The sequence below is a fragment of the Bombus affinis genome, chromosome 4 (genome assembly GCF_024516045.1).
Source record: "Bombus affinis isolate iyBomAffi1 chromosome 4, iyBomAffi1.2, whole genome shotgun sequence".
Taxonomy (NCBI): Eukaryota; Metazoa; Arthropoda; class Insecta; order Hymenoptera; family Apidae; genus Bombus; species Bombus affinis.
The window spans coordinates 15960073-15981943 of NC_066347.1; the positions used below are offsets into that span (position 1 = coordinate 15960073).

The following is a 21871-nucleotide window of genomic DNA, read 5'->3' on the forward strand; positions in this document are numbered from 1 at the left end:
TCGAAAAAAAATTTTGCCTGGGCCTGGAATAACTCCAGGCAGAAAAAGTGAGCAAAAAATTTCCATAAAAATGCACTCGTACGTATAATCCGGATAAAGCTTAGCATCGTGAGAGCGGCTATGTCACCAGTGGAAATGGCGAAAAAAACAGAATTGGTATGTGGAAATGACGGTAATCGAAGATTGTAAAAGGGCACGTGAAGAAAATGTTATAGCATACAATAATTTCAAAGATATCTTCTTGAATAAAAAAGACATATATATATATATATATAAGTATAAAATTCATGTTGAAAATAAAACATGTTAAAAAATTATCTTTAACAGGAATATTGTAGTACATATATTAATGACATATGACTAAAATATATATGGGTTAATATCATATTAGAAAATAAACATTTATTATTTTGTTAAATAAAATTTAGATCTAGAATAATTTTGTGAAAAAAATATATTTTCGTTACTTATTTTGATACATTCATGATATATATATTTGTATATAAATATGGCTTATACATTTAGGACCTGAAATTCATCTTTTATGTATATAATTTTGTTTCAGTCTCATAGAACAAAAGATTTGATCATTCCTTTTTTAATCTTTTGTCCACAAATGTTCGCACTGAATAAAATATTACTTCTAAATTGTATGTACAATATCAAAATATCTAAATTTCACCGATAGCTTTAACAAAATATTAAGGAAATTATTAACATCAACAAGAATGGTGTAGAATATATTTATTACAAAATACTTCAGATAATGTATACTTACTGACGTACGTTCGCACAAAATTTGGAAGATAACGACATTTGTTTATGTTGTCAAGTTGCAATATGGAAATAGTGTTGCGTTAGTTTCCCGTTTAAACTTGACTATAAAGTTATGTTCAACTACTATTGTGTAAGAAAGTTTGAATAAAAAAAGATATTTTTGTACCGTGTTATGAAAGAATGGAACTCAAATTACAAATGAAAATATGCACTTTAGAAAAACATGACCCTATTTTCATTGAGTGAACTTCTGTATGTTTGAAAAATACGTTACTTAAAAGATTGCTTTATATGCTTTAAAGTCAAATACGTGATATATTTTCATGAGATCTTAAGTTTTAATGATTACGCATCAGTCTTCAGACTGTTAACTGATTAGTCATTAGCAGTAAATTAAGCTTTATAGATCACAATGGTTTAGTACTTTACATTCAACAAAAATAGTCTGTAGTTTAGGCATTTTCATTAACGAGCCTCTTCTTATTCTAAAAAATAAATATAGTTTGTTAACACACGATTATATGTAATCAATTACATTAAATTTAATGCCGTTCTAATAATTATCTTACAGTTTGTTTAGATGGTTTAACATCTGTACTAGAAGTACGTGTTTTGGACCTCTCTTGTTCTAATTGTGCATGTAAGGATGCTACTTCGGACGTCAACTCATCTCGTATTTCTTGTAATTTTGCGACTTCAGCTAATACTGACGCTTTGTCTTTCACTAGAAACGAACAAGAAAATTAATCATATTTACAATAATACTAGAACTATCAGTAAAGAACTATTAAGCCTACTTTCTCCATGAGATAATATTTGATAAAGCTTTTTATTCCTTTCTTTAACTTGTGTTAATTCCTTTTTTAAGTTTTCTACTTGACTCTTTAATTCATTAATGATTTCGTCACGTTTTTCCACCTCTACCCTTAATTGAGCAGATGCAATATCATCATCGATTTTATTTAATCTCGCCTTCAATATATCCTTTTCTTTTTCCTTTGTGATTTCTTCTTTTGTCTCCCTTTCAATTCTTTCAAAAAATTCTGTGTCTAATTCTATAAATAAATTGACTAAATTAATAATTTTTTATCTACTTAAGATTTAAAATATGGAATTATTTTACCTTTGGATTTAGTATCACCATTTTCTGGAGGTAATACTGTATTTTGAGTAGTAGTAGTAGTAATGGTAGTAGTTGTAGTAGAAGTAGTTTCTAATCTCATATTGTTGAACTGCTCCAATGACATAGTAGCCTTTTTTGATTTTTTCCCTGATTTCTTATTTGACTCTTGCTCTTTTTCTGACTTGACTGCACTTACTAGCTGCTCTTCATAAGCCAGCTTTGACAGCAAAATGGCTTGATGTAATTCTTGCTCAAACGTTTCCTCGACAGCCTTAAGGAAATCACAATTGGACGTGATAACACACAACACTTATAAATATGTCACTACTGAAACAAAATCTTAGCTTTAACAATTTATATCTAAAACTAAACTATGATTTTCACACATATTAGTCAAGCCTGTGCTGTCCTTTATTACACACAATTGGTTGGGTGTCATTGTACCAATGTCCAGATAAAAACTTATTTTATTAAATTTATAACAAAAATTTCATTAAACTAAAGACAAGTAAACAAAATACATTATAAAAAATTTATACATTACCATTGTATCTTTCTGTTTCCATTGTTCCCATTGTTGATTTTCATTGCTACTAGTTTTTTTCTTTTTTCCCTATAAATAAAGAAAAGGTGTAAAATAAATAAAACATTTATTTTACAAATTTCTGAACATTATTATGATGATATTAAGAACTAAATTATTCTATTAATTATAAATTGATTTGCTTCCTACATTTAAAAATATATTGAGATTCATTATATACACCACTAAAGGACAAAATCAATATTGAAGTTCGTTTCAAAATACAAGGTCCCGCCACGACTTACAAATACTATGACGTTTACCGGGTAATCAAAAACAAAAAAAAAAAAACAAAAACTACACGCATCATACCTTATTTTGTTTTTTCTTGTCATCCTTTTTTGGTTGCTGCTGTTGTTTCGATTTGTCGGTTTTAGATTTTTGATTCGTCTTACCGGCAGTAACATTCTTCTGGGATTTCTTCGGCTTACAATCATCATCATCAATGCTGAGAACTGCGAATCTTGATGGTACGGCGGTCGCCATTTCTGTGAACTCTGAATATACGTATTGATAACGAAAACTACAGAACTTCCGGTATCATTATACTCATAAAACTTGTAATGTTCATTGAGTCTTGTATTATTGCATCGTGTATCATGTAAAAAATGATATAACCTAGTACAAACGAACGACTTACGTGCCTATACTTATCGCACACAAACGGATGTATAAGGAAAAATGAAGAACGATGTTAAGCTATCACATAAACCGGAAACGAATAGTAGACGTTATTGCAAACTTTCAGCGCCTCTAGCGGAAAATATTATGGAAATTACACTTACCCGCCCGGCGACACAGTAAGACCAACTGTAGAAATAGAAATGAGAAAATTGTATATTTCAAAGTTTCAAGAGTTTAACATGGTACTTATACTTGAAAGAAAATAAATTTATTACTATTATATATCTCAAAGTACTTACATATTTAATACCAAATATTACATTTGAATTGTTTTATACATACATACATGCTATAATATTTTCCTTGATTTGTGTTAAAGTTTTATTACTGTTTATCACAATATAACAATATAACAATATTAGTAATTAAGAAACGTTATCGATGTTAAATAGTTTGCAACTTATTTTATAATTAATTTCATATACATTTCAATTTACATGTCATAACTGATAAAAAATATTTTAGTTTTATAACTCTAATATAATATGATATTATACTTTTATACTTGTATAAAATTTAAATGTATCAGTTATTAAAGTTATAAGTTGATCCATTTTGATATTTGAATTTATATTTACATCATAGTTATTGTTTTATACTTCATAATATTGTAAAAAAATTTCGTAATAATTTTGTAATTAAACTGTATTTCTTTTTGTTTATTTGTTATACACTAAATTTAGTTTTTTAAACTTTATATTCACGTTATGTATACAAAATATAAAAGTATGCTATTTATATTTAATTGTAGCAAAAAATGCATTCTACATAGTATTAAAAACATAAAATCAGATTGATATTAAAAATTTATATACGAAGTATTACATATAAATGCAACTATTGATAAATTATATTGAAGTGATAAACCATGAGAAATGTATGTGTATTACCAGGTATTACTTAGCATTTAAATCCTTATCACCTTTGATCTTTTATATAATTTTTATTTCATTATCATATATAGAGTAAAGTCTTTTTAAAATCAACAATGTTTATTTATTCCTATCCTGAAAATGATATTTAGCGCAATTAGCAATTATTGGAATAATTATAAAATTGTAGAATTACTAAAATAAGATATGTATATAAGTAGAAATTGGTAGAAAGGTAGGAGATAGATAAAATGCAACAGTTGGTAACATTGTCGAATCGAGAATCTCGAACAACGAGAGAGAAGGAAGTATCCATCACACATCCATCCATCCACCGTACAGAGCCCCGTTGCACGTCGGGAAATTGAACATGTACGTATGTCGTATGAGCGACGTAGAGCGTTGAATGTGTCGATTGCGTTCGGGGTTGGCTTGTACTTTTCGCGGTTAAATGTGCGCGCAGCAACATCGCATGGTCAGCTATCAAGACGTTTGCAAACCCTTCTAGTTTATAGTGACTAAGTGATAAGAGGTGAGGTGAAAAGAGAAACTTCTTTTCTTGGGACGCTCGCCAATTTCGGGGCTATAACATTCTATTGCGGCGTCGTTTTAACAAACAGTCAAGAGAACACATAAAGGTTCACTGCTGTGCATCTGTGTGTGGAATATATCCAATCACGGAATTCGCGGGCTAAGATGCCCGACGTGGCTCTCGCGGACAACGTCGGCATCGAGATCAACGAAGATCGACGAAGCGGTGCACGGAGCGACGCTCGCTCCTGGTTTCCCGCGAATACACCTCCGATTCCATTTTTATCTATGCCCGCGCATATGGGTGAACAATTTGTCGTATTTTGAAACATCGGAGTGCTTGTAAATTAATTGACTGTTTTGAAGAAAAAAGATATTTGTTTTATATACTACGGATGATTGCTATACTTTGTTCAAGATAACATAACATGAAAACAACGACAATTTGTTAGTGTATTATCTGTTCTTTTTTTCTTTCTCTCATGTATTTCTAATAAAATATGTAATACATGATTTTGGAACGAATATTTATGGTGCAATTTATAGATCTGGAAGAAGGACATATTAATTAAGGCTTAGTAGCAGGATTTACTCTAGTGGTTATATTGTCTTTTGTATTTATGCCTAATGTAAAATGTTACACATGAAGAAATCAAAAGCGTTTTGATCAATCAATGTATGTACTTTAAGTTTAAAAATTTACAAAATGAGAGAAACTTAATCGAAAAGTGTCCATAAACTTAAGAGAATCATTTATTCATTTGCAAATTGCATATTGCATTTGTTTATATGGTTTTCCATACATATTTATCATGTTTCTTCTCAAATTAAATAAAACCACTTATTGTTACTATATATTAAGACCAGATTTCAGTCAGTAGAATAATTCTTTCTTATTGTTACAATACGCGAACAATTATTACTTGAGGTGCTTCATCTAAAGATAGATAATATACAAGATATTTATGTTGAATTTCAATGCTGGTTTTATGAAAGAATAATATTAAGTATCTTTCTAAAATGTGTGAGCAAACAGAAATTAATTATTTGGATGGAGATGTTGTTTGGGTGAAACTCGGAGGTTGTTGGTGGCCTGGACAAGTTACTGGGTTCCACAATTTACCTGAAGATATTCAACATGGATTTCAAAAGAAACCTTTAATAGCTGCTGTGAAGTTTTTTCAAGAAGATACATAGTAAGTAATCTTCAACTTATTTTTATTATATACTAAATCTATTAATGTTTTTAATATTATTTTTGGCTAATAGATATTTATATCTTTTATATATATATGTTTCAATGTTTTAATTTTTTCAGTGAATTTGTCAAGAACTATCAACAGATTTATAAATACAACTGTACCCTGAAAGATGAATTTATCAGGAAAGGATTAGGTAATATTTCTTATATTTAGAATAGTATATTTCTAATACTTATATGTGAGTATACAGTTTAAAATAATAAATATAATAGGGTAGGTTGGGAGGTCATTCAAACCTACTTTTTTTTTTACTTATTTTTGCATATCAAATATTCTCTTGCCCAGGTATACCATCCAACCTGGCACATTTTGTATAATTATACATTTTATAATATTACTTGCAGACAAATATAGAAGCAGATGCAAAGATGGATCCAGATACATGGACAAATTTCCTGGAGACGTTGAAATGGCTGAAAAGTTAACAGGAGGAGATCCTGATATATTAAGCCATGATAAATTTTCTCCAGAAGAAAAGCCAAATATATCAGCTTTATTTGGAGATAAGAAAATTCCTAAAAAGAAACGAGAACGTGAAGAAGGTCATAGAAAAAGTGATAGTAGCGAAGTTGTACGAAAAATCACACATCCACGATTTTTAAAAGAAAGTGATCATGAAGTTCGGATACGTCAACAACCTAGCAGCTTACCATCTACACCGAATAATAGTGGGTCTCCACAATATCCTTGTCATTTATGTAATTTCACTTCCTCGCGAGTAAATGTTATTATTTGTCACATAAAAAGCCACAGATCAGGAAATTCACCAATGTCCAAATCTAAAGTAAAAACTTATTCTCAATATACAAGTAGATATTCTGATGTAGATACTCCAAAAAGGAAATATACAAAGAAAGAAAAAGGTCAATCAAATAAGAATAAAAGCAGCAGTGAATCTGGCAAAAGAAAACAAATTAAACAAAATGAGAAAGTTGCTAAAAAGAAAAAGACTTCAGATCCTAAAATTCGCGATACTATATTAGCAGATTGGGAAGATGAATCAGATGAAGAACTTAGCTTGAATAAAAGCAATCCAACTGATATAGCATCTATGAATGATTCTTCACCAAAAAATCAATTTGATTTTGACAAATCAGAAGAACTTAATGAAAAGAATAATACACTACCAGATGCTAGTGAAATTATTGCAGAAACTGAAAAATTACTTAAAGAAACCGAGACGCTTACAACAATTAACATAACAGAAGATTCTTTATCTGATAGTACTAATACTTCAAAAAATCTGAAATCAAATCTTTTTGATAAACAGTCGTCCGAATTAGAAAAAGATGCTAGAATATCTGATGTTAGGAGTAATGAGTCTAATAATAAATCACAGATGGAAAAAGAAACTTTTAATGTTGACAGCGAAAATAAACCTACTGCATCAAATAAAGATAAAAAATTATTATTATCTTGTTTTGATTTCCATGAAGAAGAACCATCCATACCCCCTGTAAGGAAAAAGTCTCGTGCATTTCATCAGAAAAAAGAAATAATAAAAGAATTTGAAATGAGTCAAGCTTTAAAAACAGAACAAGAAAAAGAAATTGAACATAATAAACCTGAAGATGAAGATAATACTAGTTCAAATGAATGTGAAAGATTAAATACACAGTCATCTTTAAGTGAGCAGAGTTTAGAAAAAAGTAAAAATAATGACAAGGTTATAATTAATGATAAAGAGACAAATAATAAACTTGAACATACAAAGGAAAAAATTAAATCCGGAAAAGAATCAGAAAAAACACAGAAATCTAATGTTAATACTTGTGAAACAGAATTAGAAATCGTGGAAATATTTGAAGTTGAAAGGATTGAAGCTGAGAATGAAAATACTACAAATGCTTCAAAAAATGTTGAGATGCAAAATTCTTCTACAACAAACGTAACGTTAAATATTAATAAGAAATTAATAGAAAACAAAAATCTAGATGTACAAAATATCCCTATTGATGATGAACAAACGGACATTAAAGACGCAACTATTAAAGGAAATGCAGAAAATGTAAAACAGGAACCTTCAAAGCAAGTTGAAGAAACTTCGTTTGAGCGTTTTACAGTAGAAACAGAAAATGAAGTTATGTCTGAATCTGCTGAAACATTTCCAGAACAAAGTGAAAATTCAGATGCAGATATGCTGGATCAAGATCAAGTGCCTAATTCAAATTCTACAAAAATTTTATCAAATGACGACCAGTTAAATATTACTCCTCAAGGTCGTAAGCCCAGTAGTAAATTAAGAAAATCAGAACCTATGCGTGCTAACACTAGTGAAAGTGCCAGTGGTAGTGAAAGCCCAAAAATAAGGGATAATAAAAGCAATTCAAAAATATTTGAAAAATTTGAAATAGAAAAAACATCAGAATCTGATAGCGAGCGTTCATATGGTCGAAGAAAACGAAAACCAAATAAAAAATATTTAGAATCTGATATATATGTACAAGATGCAGATCAAATGATATGTAAGACTGATGAAAGTCAATCTGAAAACGAGGAAAAATCTTCTGAAAAAATAAAAAATAAATCAAAAAGAAATAAGAAATTTATAGAAAATATTAAGAAAATAAGCAAGGACATTGATCTTGAAGCAGAAAAAGAAATAGAAATTTCCTGTAATACTATACATACAACAGAAAATAATGTTAATTCTTCAAATATAGAATTAAAAGATGAATTATTTGAGAATACATCTAAAAACCAAATGTTTATAGAATTAGATACAAAACTTGCAGACAATCAAATTTCTATTGAAATTCCTAAGAAGTTACAGGTATCAACTGAGGAAAAAGTTCTACTAAAAGAATCTGATACATCTGTCCTTGAAGATACAAAATCTGCAGTAACAGAAGATAATACTGCTAAATTTGAAGGTACAATTCTTGAATATGAGAAAACAAAAGACAATGATACTGAAAGTATATTAACTTCAAGTAATCTTTCACAAGAAGATTTAAAAGATCTAGAATCTCCTACTTCTCTTCAACTGGAACTTTCATCAGAGAAAGAAGCATCTTATCAACAATTAGATACTTCAAAAACTGTTGACATGCTTCCTCCCAAAAAATCTCAAATAAAAAAGTTTGAATTATCACAAATTGATATTTCTGGTACTGATGAAACTCAAAAAATCATGATAGATCCTAAATTAAATAGTGGACAAGAACAAATGAAAAATGTAACTACTAATGAAACAATTGAAACTAGTACAGATACAGAGGCAATTAATTCTTTAAAGCAGGAGAAAGATGCTCCAGAAAAACTTGAAATAGACACAAATAATGTAGAAATTACAAAAGATGTAAATCAAATAGAGGAAGAAAATAAAATTCAAGGTGGAAACACAACCATACTAATAAATCAAAAAATTCAGCATATAGAAATGGAAACATTGGAGAAAGAAGAACAAAAAACTAAACTAGAAAATTTAGAACAATTGCCTACAGACTCAATAAGTACATTAAGTGAGCAGCAAGCTCAAAATAGAACATCTATGCAAACAAGATATAAAGGAAAATTTACACCAGATACATGTGCAAAATTAAAGAAAGATAAAGAGTTATTTCCTGAAGAAAAATCAACAAATACATTCCAGGAAGCTTTCTTAAAAACTTTGCATATCGACAAGAAAAAGGGTATAGTTAATGATTCTGATACAACTGGTAAAGGAAAAAAAGGTAAGAAATTAGTGAAGAAAAAGCCTGAAGAAGAAATAGATAGAAATACATCTTCTGAGACAACTCAAAATATGACAACTGAAGATCCAAATATTCCAGAAAATTATCCTAATCTTTCTCAAGACAACAATTCTCAAGTCACAGTTATGAGCAATTTTGAAGGTATAGAAGTAGTAGTTGATCAAAATCTTGAAATCGATGCTAAAGTGGATGATACTATTTTTCAAAATGTTGACCAACTTACATCAACAAACGAATTTAATATTATGCCTAAATCATTGATACAATCACCTACTGAAGACAGTACTAAATCTATCAATATAGATGTGCAAAAGTTAGATGAATCTTCAAGATCATTAACTTCTACACCTTCCCCATCATCAGACGTTAATGTACCAGTAAAAAAACGTGAAATGCCACGAATAATTGAAAATGTAACATTGACCGAACCTATGCAAATTTTAAAGTCAAAATTATTAGATAAATTACCACAGAAAGGGGTAAAACATAAATTAGAAACCGATGGTACAAAAAGGTGTGACCAAAAGGGTGGTCCAAAAACGAAAATAATGAAAATTGAATCTGCATCTTCAAATACCAAACTGAAAACTGGTTCAAAGGTTACATCTCCACATTTGTCTTTAACTAAAAAGTTACAAGTTTTAAAAGCTGAAGAAGCAGAAACAGTTGCTATGTTAGAGGCACAAAATGAACAGTTAAATGTAAAAACTTCAAAAACTCCAACTACAACTACTACAACTGAAAAATATATTCAACAAAGTTCACAAAGCTTGGCAGATATGGAACTAGATATAAATTCAATGCCATTTGTTTTAAGTGAAGATGTTTTAACTCCAGAAAGCATTGAACAAATGCCTGTTGTTATATCTTCTATTATACCTGCATCTAGCACAATTCCAACACTATCTTTTACACCAACTACGCAAATAGTATCTCCCACTCAAAGTCAGTTTAAATTGAATGAAACTACAAATGAAATGTCACCTTCAAAGAAAAAGAGTGGTACTCCAGCAATTTTGAAAAACAAAACTAAGGCAAAACCTACAATTACAAGTATAAAAACGCTAGTGCCACCACTTACAGGTGGTGTGAAAGGTATAAAATTTCAAAATACGCCAACAACAAACAAAGTGCCACCTCTTTTAACACAGAAGAGTACATCAGGAAAATATGTAGTAGTACAAACATCTGGAGGTCAACAATTGCGATATGGTGTTCAAGGAAAAACTGGTGTGCAACAAAAAATTGCTATACCTGGTAAAAGTACTGGAAATGCCCAAGTTGTTCATCAAGGTAGTAAAGTAGTTATATTAACATCAGCACAATCAGGCCAAACTAAAATGCTACCTTTAAATATTTCTAAAACATTAAGTGGCAAGGTTCAAAGAATTATGACAAATAAGGGTCAAGTGTATTGCCCTATCAGTCCACAGGGTATTATAAATTCAAAAACACTCATTGCTCCGAAAGGAGATGGTGTCTCAGCAACAACATCTAAGCTTCCTGCTGGACATAAGATTATTAACACACAAGGTATAATAGCTTCAAAAGGAGTTCTAACTCCTATCTCAGGAACAATTGGAAAGACTGCTTTATTGGGAACTTTGTCTCAAGGAATTTTCACGAAAGGTGGAATTTATACGCCGATAAGTGCTTCTACTTTAGGCGGGAAAACTATCATTGGATCAAAAGCCCTAGTTACAAAAGGTACAACCATTTTATCTTCACAAAATTTAGGTACTTCTAAAGCTATTTTGACCCCCATATCTCAAGCTATTTCTGGCAAAACAATTTTAAGCACTCAAGGTATAGTAAGCAATAAGGCAACAGTTTTGACACCAATAACAGGACAGCAAGTAAAAGCTATTGCAGCAAAAAGTCCATCCAAAGGAAATAAAGTACAATACCAATCAGCGCAACAAAAAGTACAGCTTCCTATGTTACAAAAATCGCAAAAAATTCCAATGTCTACTACTTCACAAGGAAGATCTGGTCAAATGAAAACTGGTAGCAGCAGTACAGTAGTATTGCAAAATACCATTCCTACACAAAAGACTGTGCAACAAGGAAAGAAAGTAATTAAACAGACAGTTGTACAGCAAGGTTCTACTATTCAAAATATTGTATCTCAAAGTAGCCAACAGACAATAGGTCTAAGTCCACAAATTCAACAGAAAGGAAAATCTGTATCTACATCAAGTATACAAAAAGTTATTATACCTCGAAGTAATCGACAGCAAAAAACACAACAAAAAATAGTTGTTCAAAAAGTACAAGAACCTGCAATTACAACTGTACAAAATATTCAATCAAAACAAACGGTCTCAGTACCATTAACTACTGTACCAAATGTATCTAAAACAATAATTCAGCAAAAACAGGCAGCTAGTACTACTGCAACTACAAGAATTAGTACAAAAGGCCAATCAGTAAATAAGACTACTACACAACAGCAGAAGAATTTGTTGAACATTGCAATGAATTCAGTAACTACGACTAACGTGAATACAAATGTTTCTACATCTTTGTCTCTTCCACCATTAGAATCTACTGAATCTGAGAGGAAATCGAAAATAGAAGATGTACTTGTTGAATCTGTTCAAAAGGACCAGCCTAAACTAGAAAATTTCAATGTTGAGAAGGGTAGCGAAATAGAGAAAATAGAAGAACCGAAAATAACAACACAACCACAAATAATGGCTTTGCCAACAGAAAGTACTGATGGAACACAAACTTATGTTTTGGTAACTATTGATGAACAAGGACAAATACAACCTCTTGATAATAATACTCTTATGTCACTAGAAGGTACTACGCAAAATCCAGATGGCACAAGAACATTATATATAGATCCTAGTTCATTAGGAGAAGCAGGCACATTAGATAACATTGTTCTTCAATTTGATAATGCCGTATTACCAAATATACAAACCAGTGCTACAGAAACTACTCAAACAATTATATCAGAAAGTCTTCCTACTTCAGAAGTAATACACACATCAAATCAAGATATTTTAGCTGCTGCTTTGGCAAATACAGATTTTCAACAAGAAATCAATTTAACAGAAAATCCGGCAGGAAACGTAATGACCACTGGTTTGACTCAAACAAGTTTAATTAATCAGACTATCTTGCAGTCAACTATCGTACCTCCTACAGAACCAATATCTTCTCCTTGTGTGCTTGAAACTTCATTGACTTTAAATCAACCCATAATGACGCCTTTAGAAGTGCCTAGTAATTTGCCAATACAATCAGAGTCAACTCCAGCTTCTGCTGTGACAACCATCCCGTCTTCTCTTGAATTACCAATAACAATCACAAGCCCTAATATTTCATATATTTCGACGGGAGAAGCACAAATACAAATCCCTGGTAATTCTATGCCAGATATTGGAGAAATCATGGAAAATCCAAGTACAGCAGAGATCGCTCGAGCGGAAATCCCCGCAAGTACTCAATATTTGGTATTACCAAACTTAGAAGATAATATTGCTGTAGGAACTTCGAGTGAACAAAGTAATACTATTTCAATGCCTAGTGTTTCATATTCAGTTTCAATACCAAATAATATAGTTTTACAAACTTCACAAGTCCAAACTACTCCTTCAATGCCAATAATAGACGATACCTATACTGAAAATGTGCAATTTGCTTCAACTATAGAACCATCAATGGCACCAGAACAGACTTTTGTAGATGTACCTGTTTCTGAAATGCTTGTTTCAAAACCAGTTGTTTCCAAGAAAAACATAAACTCGCAAGACACTGCTGCAACATCAGAAATGGCAGTATCTCATAATGTTTCTACATCTTCCCAAGAATCTATTGTATCAACAAATGAATCTCCCTTATTAAATGAAGAACAAGATACCACAATACCATTGCAAGAAGTATACTCTTCTCAAGAAATTTCTATTAAGTCAGAAGAGATGCTCTTGGAACAAACAGTTACAAAGGAGGAGAATAATTCAAATGTGGGAATTAGTAGCCAAAGTGAAGAAGTTAGTAATAATGATAATATAGTACATGTACAAATTATGGAGCAACCAGATGATGCAATGACAAATAGTATGTCATTAATGGATGATAATACTTTAGTTACTTCTGAATCCAATGCAAAAATTTCGTCTGAAGAACATGCGAATTTTGAAGTTTCAAATTCAAATGAAATAAATACAAATAGCTCACAAGAAACACAGAATATAAAAAAATTTAAAGAATTAAGTTTTAATGAACGATCTGCTAATAAAGTCCATTCTCCCATATGTGAAAAACAAGCAGCAACATCCAATGAAGTAGAAGTTGCTCAAGAAGGGGCACAAATCCTACCAGCAGAGTCACTGAACCGTTTAGATGAACATAGTATGGATATAGATGAGGTTATTGAATCTAAAATTTATGCTGCAAATACAATGAAAGACTCCGAAGATTCTCAAAGAGATGAACCATCATCTCAAGGTGAATCAGATTTGATTCAAAGAAATTTAGAATTACATTTTGGAGAAACAAATGCAGAGGCTAGTCATGAAATACCATCACAATCATATGAACAGTTTGGAATAGCAATGACTACTGATTCCACTGATTTACCTAGTCAATCTGCTACAAAGTCTGAAAATTCAAAAGAACCATCACAATCAATAACATATGAACCTATGGAAACAGATGAAGAAGCTGTTGTAACAGAACCACCAACACAATCATTTGAACATTCAAAGATAAATGAAGCTTCTCAATCATATGAAGCATCTGCAGAAGCAAGTACAAATGCGCCTACCCAATCTTTTAACGAATTAATGCAAAGTCAAGATGAAAGATCAACTATTGATGATGCAATTGATGATCAGACGTTCCCAACACAGAGTTACGAAGTTGGTAAAGCAGAAAATATTCCAGAAAATTTAGAAACGGATGCTGAAATTAGTCAGGAAGGAAATATGCCATCTCAATCTAATGATATTGGTACAGATGGGATTGGCACATCCTCAGTTTCTACAAATAATTCTGGACTTAATGAAGATGAAACTGCAAGTTCATCTTATGTTCCAGAAACACCTGAGAATCAAGAAAGGGATCCAGATCAAGAGAGTGCAATAAGTACATCATCTTGTGAAATTCCACCTTGTGCTGAGTTGAATATTGCATCATCTAGTGCAGAGCATACAAGTATCCATGACAATGGAGTACCTGAAATACCTACATCTTCATATAATTTGAATCCAGACATTACTTCAACTCATGTGGATTCTGTACCAACCTCTAGTTATGAAGAGCAAAATGTATCAACTTCTTATGAAGTTCCAATCTCAATGCCAGGCCTAGAGGAAACATCCTCTCAGAATTTTGTTACAGAAAGTACAGATCATAGAAACGAACCATCTAGTTATTATACTCATCACCAGGAAGTAACAGCAAGCTATTATGAATCTGTGGGGCAAGAAACAAATTCGAGATTGGTTGAAGATCCACAAGAGGAAGTTACTCCTAGCTATTATGACAGTAATCCACAAGAAGCAAGTCAAAGTTATTTTAATCCAGAAGAAGCCACACCAAGTTATTCCAGTCATAATGTTTCTCCCAGCTATTATGATCACAGACCAGAAAGTGAAGCAAGTCAGAGCTACTATTCTGCAGATGACATAGAAAAATCAGAGCAGTCTTCCTCACAAAATATTGAGGCATCACAAAGTTTCTATCAAGAACAATCTGATGAATTAAAATTAACTCAACAAGGAGAAGCTACACCAACATATACAGAAAGATATCCAGTTGATTACACATTAGAAAATTCACCAATAGACAGGCACGATCTTGTAGAAAGTTCTGTACCAGCCACTAGGCCTACAGAGAGGTAATATATTATGATGAGAAGTAGCGTCACGCTATAAAAAGAGTCCTTGTTTTTATAGACTAATGGACATTACAGCCATTGATAGATAAACTCGTCTATTTTCAAATGTAAATATAATATTAAGATGATAAATAACTAAATATAAGTTAAAATTAGATTCTTATCTATAATTTATAACAATACATATACATATATATGTATATATATATACATGCATACATACATACACACATACACACATACATACATACATACATGCATGCATACACATATCACAAATGTGCAATGTTTATGTACATCTGTGAATAAATATGTATGTATATATATGTATATATTAATTATATATATTCGTACATAGAATTTGATAAGTGAGCAGTGTAATTACAGAGGAAAACTATGGTTTTGTTACAAAAATATTATCTTATACATATATCCATCTTATTTAATATATTGAAAAAATATAAACATTTCAATATATTGAATTAGATTATCATTCATAACTTCTTTCTCCTTTCTTTTAACTAGATACAATACTTTATCATATACTAAATTGATTATATGTTTTCAAATACAATACATATGCAATGTGTATATTGTAAAACTTTGTAAACTGTCATTGGGATAGTAGTAACAACTGTTAATTATTGCTAGTTTTGCAATAAAACTTAATAGTTACACTATATGGACAAATACAAAATGTAAAATATTTGTATATTATTGTGGGTTCTTATGGAGAATAATCAGAATCGAATAAGAATTGGAAAAATAATTCAGTGAAACTTTACTACTACTCCATAATGACGAGTCCTAAGGAACGTATAAATGCACAATATACCTTCAATAAGTACCAATAATGTACGTCCCAAGATATTTGTAAAATTCAAATAGAAAGTTTCTTGGATTATTCTTTAAAGACTTAATTTTTCAAATAAGTTTTTCATTCTCCTTTTTGACTACTTATGAATCTATTTACTGACAGGAAAGTCTTTATGTATAATCAGAAGTGTAGATAATTAAGAGAATTAAGAATTGAATTATTACACATACATTGTTTATTTGTAGGTAATAGTTTACATTTATGATAAATAAAGAAGCCTATTATTTGAATTATAATAATGTATAATCCGTGTGCTAAAATGTAAAGAATAAAAAAATTTAATAGGAGATCTGTCATGTTTGAAATGAGTCAATATTTACAGGGGAGTAATTTAAAAATAAATTAATAGAAATAAACGATTTAATGTAAACAAGATCATTTTATTCCTGTGAAATATTTACAATTACATACCATAATTTTATATGTAAACAAATTTTTACACATGTGCATTAATATACATGAATATTTTTAATAGTTTTAACATGTTTTAATAGTTTTTCTAATAATTTAGAACAAATAATTCTTTTTGAAGAATGATGTAACCCTCAAACAAGACAGATTTCCCAACATATTCTAGTATAAAAACAGTTATATTATATTCTTTATAAACTCATGTTATCAAAAAGAAATTTGTTTTTATTTTTCGCGGCGTTTTCAATCGTGATCACGCATGTATATATTATGTTACTGTTACGGGAAGAAAGTTATTGATTATGATATATCGGATTTAATGGAAGAGAAATTAAGCCAGAGAAATTTTCGAAAATGGACTGAATTGTTAATATTCTTTGATTGCTTTTTGAATTCAATCAATATATACATAAATACACGTGTACATATATTTTTCAAAGCAATTATATTATAAAAGTTTCTATACCTATAAATAGTATGTAATACTGTGAAATGGGGAAAATATAATTACATTTTCTATTAAAATTTTCTGGTACAATCGTAAGTTGGGATATAATTGCTTCATTGAAGTAATCAAATTTAAGTGACATAAAGTGATATTGATTAAAATAGCATTAATGCGTTGTTATATGGATAACAATTTGATATTTTCATCACTAACAATATTATCTTTTTATTTCTACAGTGTGCACCACATACACGATTGTAACTAAGAGATAAAATAAATACATAAATATTTACGTAACAAATTATATATACAATAAATGTTTTTGTTGTTTTATTATTTGGACATGCCCATTACAATAAATTTTTCCTGTAAAAAAATATATTTACTATTTTATTTAATGTATTTTCATAAAGAAACTAGTAAGCAATATTTTTATTATACTTTAAACTGTAATTTACGAAAATTATTGACATATATATAATTTACATGTATAGTTCACATATATATGCAGTAAACATTTTTTTTATTGTGATCATATAATAATGTTAATTATTAAACATTTTTGTATGCAATTTACAAACATATAAAAAGTACTAGTATATATTTATTATTATTATCAAAGATTTATTACCTAAAATAATCCCAAAATACAATAAATTATGTTACATTTATAGACGTATGGTCATTTATATACAATATAGTAATATTTGCAATAGTTATGAAGGAACACAGTCTTTACAATCATTATCTCGATTGATTTAGTTTTATTTTCGCCAGTATTGTGCAAACTTGTGTAATTGTTCCACTAATACTGCCATTACAGCTGTTACTGATAAGTCCAAAAGATTATGTACATAATGCACTGCTTCTTCGTCGCTCAAATCCAATCGTAGTTTATCTTGAACTTTTTTAACAGCTTTATCTGGTTCTAAAGCTATGTCTGGTACACTAGCATCAACCATTAACGAAAACAAATTTAGAATTAAATTTGCATGTCTGCGCAAATGTAGAAATGCAGTGTAACATTGTTTTCGAAATTCATGATAATGTTCCGAACCTACGCCCCCCATAGCTTCAACCATCTCTTTACTCAATTTCATTGGTGGTGGTAAAGGCTTTGGATCTCGACCCAAAATATAGCCGAAATCTATATGAAAGAGTTTACCTGAAATATAAATGTTATTCGATTTTATGAAATGCTTACAATTTTATATATGTATGTTTATTGATTTCATAGCTTATATAACTAAGAAATTTATACCAGAAATTACCTGACGTTGTTAAGAGTAAATTATCTAAATGTCGGTCACCAACACCAAGTACATATGTGATAATGCAGTAACCGGCTGAAATTTTATGATTTTATATAATTCAATTTGATATAAATTATTTCGGGAAGACAATTCTTACCACAACTTCGAACATAAGTATCCATAACTTCAGGTACAACACCATAAGGGCCATTTTCGGATGGATGATGTTTTCGGAAAAAGCTTAATATGGAACCTTCACTAGCTAGAACTTCTGCAACTGTTGTAGATTCAATAAATTGTAAAAAACCATGTCTAGTACTTGTTGCAAGTACCCTAAAAATAAAGTAATTCATATTTTAAATAACGTTATATGTTGACAGATTGTTCTAAGAACTTTTACCTATAAGGAGTAAGTTTTAAATCCAAATTTTCTCTTCTTAATAATTTATCCATAAGTGCAATTGTTTGTAAAATTAATTGATCTTGTCTGAGGTCATCGCCATGTTTAAAAATCGCAATGTATTCGCTGTTTTCCGTTGTTAAAAATGTTAATTTAGAAGGCATAAGAGCTGATTTAAAAAGACTGGCTCTAAAAAATAACTTACATTACTTAAATATATCATATATCATTATTATGGAGAAAGAATTGCACATACTTTTCAGGTATAATTCCCTTGATACAAATTTCTGGATCCAAGGGAAAAGGTATTGGTTCAAAATTGGAAAAATTGATTTTAAATGCTGGATCCGGATCTGCCAATAATATCCTGAGCCGGTCAGTTTTCTTTTTACGATTTCCGCTTTCTCGTGCAACTGCTTTTACCAATGCTACTAATTGATCAATAAACATTTTTTGGCGTAAAAGAAATGCTCTTCTTTTTTGCCAAACAGCATTTCCTTGTGCTAGCATCATTGAAAACATTGACATTACAGTATTATACATTTCTTTAACACGAGTATCTTGTTTTGCACTTATTGATGGATCACTTTGATCTTCACATTCAATAGAGAGATACCAATAAAAGTAATTAGCCAGTGTAGTATTTTGGCATGCACGAGTAATCAGAAAAGATGCTAAATCCATAAGAGAATCTTGACTTGCTGAGAAATGTCCACTTTCAGATTCACTGGACTGTAAATCATGCATAATTATTCGTAACAAATTAGAGAAATTCATTGTTTATACTATAAAATTACTTACTGTTGTTACAGCTGTAGATGAAGAATCATTAATTTGTACTTCTCTATCTAATTTTTCAACTTTTTCAGATTCCTTTTCTTTTATTAATGTCTGATGTGCCCTTTTGATGCTTTCAAAATCTTCATACTTCAAAGCTTGTACTAATTGCAACAAATACAACATTAAGTCATCATCAGGTGCTTGATTAAGTCGAGTAATAGCATATCTTCTAACAGCTGGATGTGTAAATGCTGGGCCAAGTAACTCTAATGCATCTTCAGGGTCAGGTGGTGCCCATAATGCTAACATTTCTAATGCTTGTCGTTCTTCTCCAGCAACTTTCCAATTTACGCATTTCACGAATTTTGTTAAAGCCTTCTTTTGATTTGACAAATAAAATCTATATTTCCAAATAAGATCTTGTTCTTCTGTAGAAAGAGCCGTTGTTGGCGGATAACTTAATATTATGTTTAAAGCATCACGAACATTTGAAGTTGGTTTTAATTCTCGAGTATGGCCACCGCTTCGTAAACTTCGAGCCAATTTATGATGTTTTGCTTCCACAAGATTTTCCTAACAATAAAAATATATGAATGAATATAATAATTATACATATACTACACATAGATATATATAAGATAATGATTTAAGGGTAAGCCAAATAATAAGAACTGACTTTTTTATTTTTTCTCTTTCTTGGAAATAATTATAGCTTTTACGATAATAATCATAAATAAAGTTGAAATCTATTGTATATTTTATATAAAAGTTTGTAATTATACTTACTTGCAAAATTTCATAATCGGGCAAAGTTACAACATCTGGTTGTGATCTGTGTTGAACAACTTCATCCCCATCTTTTTCGTAATACACTATAGAGTACTATAAATATATATAAAATATTTAAAATATTTAGATTAATAATAAAATTTATAACAAAATTATAAATAACTATTATATAATAGCCTACAGCACCAAAATTTAAAGTTTTTCATACCGGTATTCCATCCATAGTAATTTCAGGAAACTCAATCATTAAGTACAAGTATTCAGATGCTCTTTTCTCTCTTTCATTAATTAACTCAATTTCTCTAAATGTTAATCGGTCCAGCCAGTCAACTTTATTCATTTGACCATTCCTGTGCTTCTTGACAAGTTTTGCTAATCGTTGCATTTGTTCTTTCCCATGATCTCTAGTTTTTCCTGGTGTACTAGTTAGTACACTACCATCTGCTTCTACCCCAGGCCACACTCTAAGGTCTAGCATTCCTTGACGAAACACTCCATGTTTTCCAAATAAAGATATTGTTGTACCACCAACTGGTAATTTTCTACCAGGTCCAGCACAGTCATATAAACTTATACATAATTGAGCATCTCGTGGTAGATCAGAATAAGAAATCGGTAGAGTTACCCATTGATTCCAACTAAGAAAATTCATATATATATTACACGTATTTTAGAAAAATACTGTCACCATACTTCCAAAACAATAATACATACTTCCAACGTGATGTGAAATGTTTATATGCTGTATGAACGGGTAAAGCAAGTGGTCTACCACCAGCCCACACCTGTAAAGAAGCTGCTAAATCCCCACGTCCTCCATTGGTTCCATATAGACCAGAGTATTTCAACATAGGGTCGATAAGCAATTTATCATATTCTGGTCGTTGTCTTTTTCCTTCTAATGTTCCTCTATGAAAAGGAAAATGTACTATATTAGAATAATTTACATTAAAATTGATATGTATTCATATGGCATTTTAATTAAAAGATCCAGATAATCCGTAATGAAATATTTGATTGTCTGTACTACATTTAAATTAGAATTTGTAATCGGATTATTTTATATTTTATGATACTACCAGTAGTCCACCTGTTTTTATTGGGGAAATACATTATGGAACATTTATTATGGTAACCTGATAGCAGCTGATACTGACACTTATTACATTTCACACACTTACAATTAAATCTTACATTTTAATTTGTATTTTCGTGTCTAACGAAGAACTGTACACATAGAAAAACTTATCATTAATATCTTCCATCATTTTATGAAATTACAAAGTTAACATATTTCTCTACTTCACATTTTCCATCATTCTGCCGCGTCTATTGTGCTTAATACATTGGTATATATACCATACTGCATGAAGGAATATTGCTACCATAGGGATGTGATATATGTACGTACATAACATATATAGGTATAAATATTTCCTAATAGAGTCATCTATAGTATTTTTAGTAATATAAAAAGTTATGGTAACAGATGTTGGTAACAATTTTTATATTATCGATTGTTAATCAGA

General features: G+C 30.2%; 3 protein-coding genes across 6 annotated transcripts; 1 reads left to right on the plus strand and 2 right to left on the minus strand.

Moving 5' to 3' along the window:
- Positions 1-436: 436 nt before the first annotated feature.
- On the minus strand, positions 437-3235 carry LOC126915916 (G kinase-anchoring protein 1-like). Of its 3 annotated transcripts, none has more exons than XM_050721066.1 (7): positions 3124-3235; positions 2796-2980; positions 2445-2513; positions 1901-2171; positions 1575-1832; positions 1347-1501; positions 437-1262 (listed from the first exon to the last, which is right to left on the minus strand). In XM_050721066.1, exons 2-7 carry the CDS (start codon positions 2967-2969, stop codon positions 1230-1232), a joined length of 960 nt encoding a protein of 319 aa, XP_050577023.1. In that variant the 5' UTR covers positions 2970-2980; positions 3124-3235; the 3' UTR covers positions 437-1229. The 3 variants fall into 3 exon arrangements, with proteins under 3 accessions (XP_050577023.1, XP_050577024.1, XP_050577025.1); XM_050721067.1 differs by having other exon boundaries at positions 3128-3231; XM_050721068.1 differs by lacking the exons at positions 2796-2980; positions 3124-3235 and adding an exon at positions 2634-2672.
- A 1102-nt stretch (positions 3236-4337) lies between these two features.
- Positions 4338-17437, plus strand: LOC126915800 (mucin-3A-like). Its single transcript, XM_050720802.1, has 3 exons — positions 4338-5766; positions 5889-5965; positions 6177-17437. The coding sequence occupies exons 1-3, from the start codon at positions 5591-5593 to the stop codon at positions 15386-15388; spliced, it is 9465 nt and encodes a 3154-aa protein (XP_050576759.1). The 5' UTR covers positions 4338-5590; the 3' UTR covers positions 15389-17437.
- Positions 17438-17723: 286 nt separating this feature from the next.
- Positions 17724-21713, minus strand: LOC126915801 (phosphatidylinositol 3-kinase catalytic subunit type 3). 2 transcript variants are annotated; one of them, XM_050720803.1, is made up of 10 exons: positions 21537-21713; positions 21057-21251; positions 20551-20980; positions 20340-20435; positions 19575-20126; positions 19030-19505; positions 18774-18962; positions 18531-18706; positions 18392-18466; positions 17724-18285 (listed from the first exon to the last, which is right to left on the minus strand). In XM_050720803.1, the coding sequence occupies exons 1-10, from the start codon at positions 21608-21610 to the stop codon at positions 17885-17887; spliced, it is 2664 nt and encodes an 887-aa protein (XP_050576760.1). In that variant the 5' UTR covers positions 21611-21713; the 3' UTR covers positions 17724-17884. The 2 variants fall into 2 exon arrangements, with proteins under 2 accessions (XP_050576760.1, XP_050576761.1); XM_050720804.1 differs by having other exon boundaries at positions 21524-21688.
- Between the last annotated feature and the right edge of the window lie 158 nt (positions 21714-21871).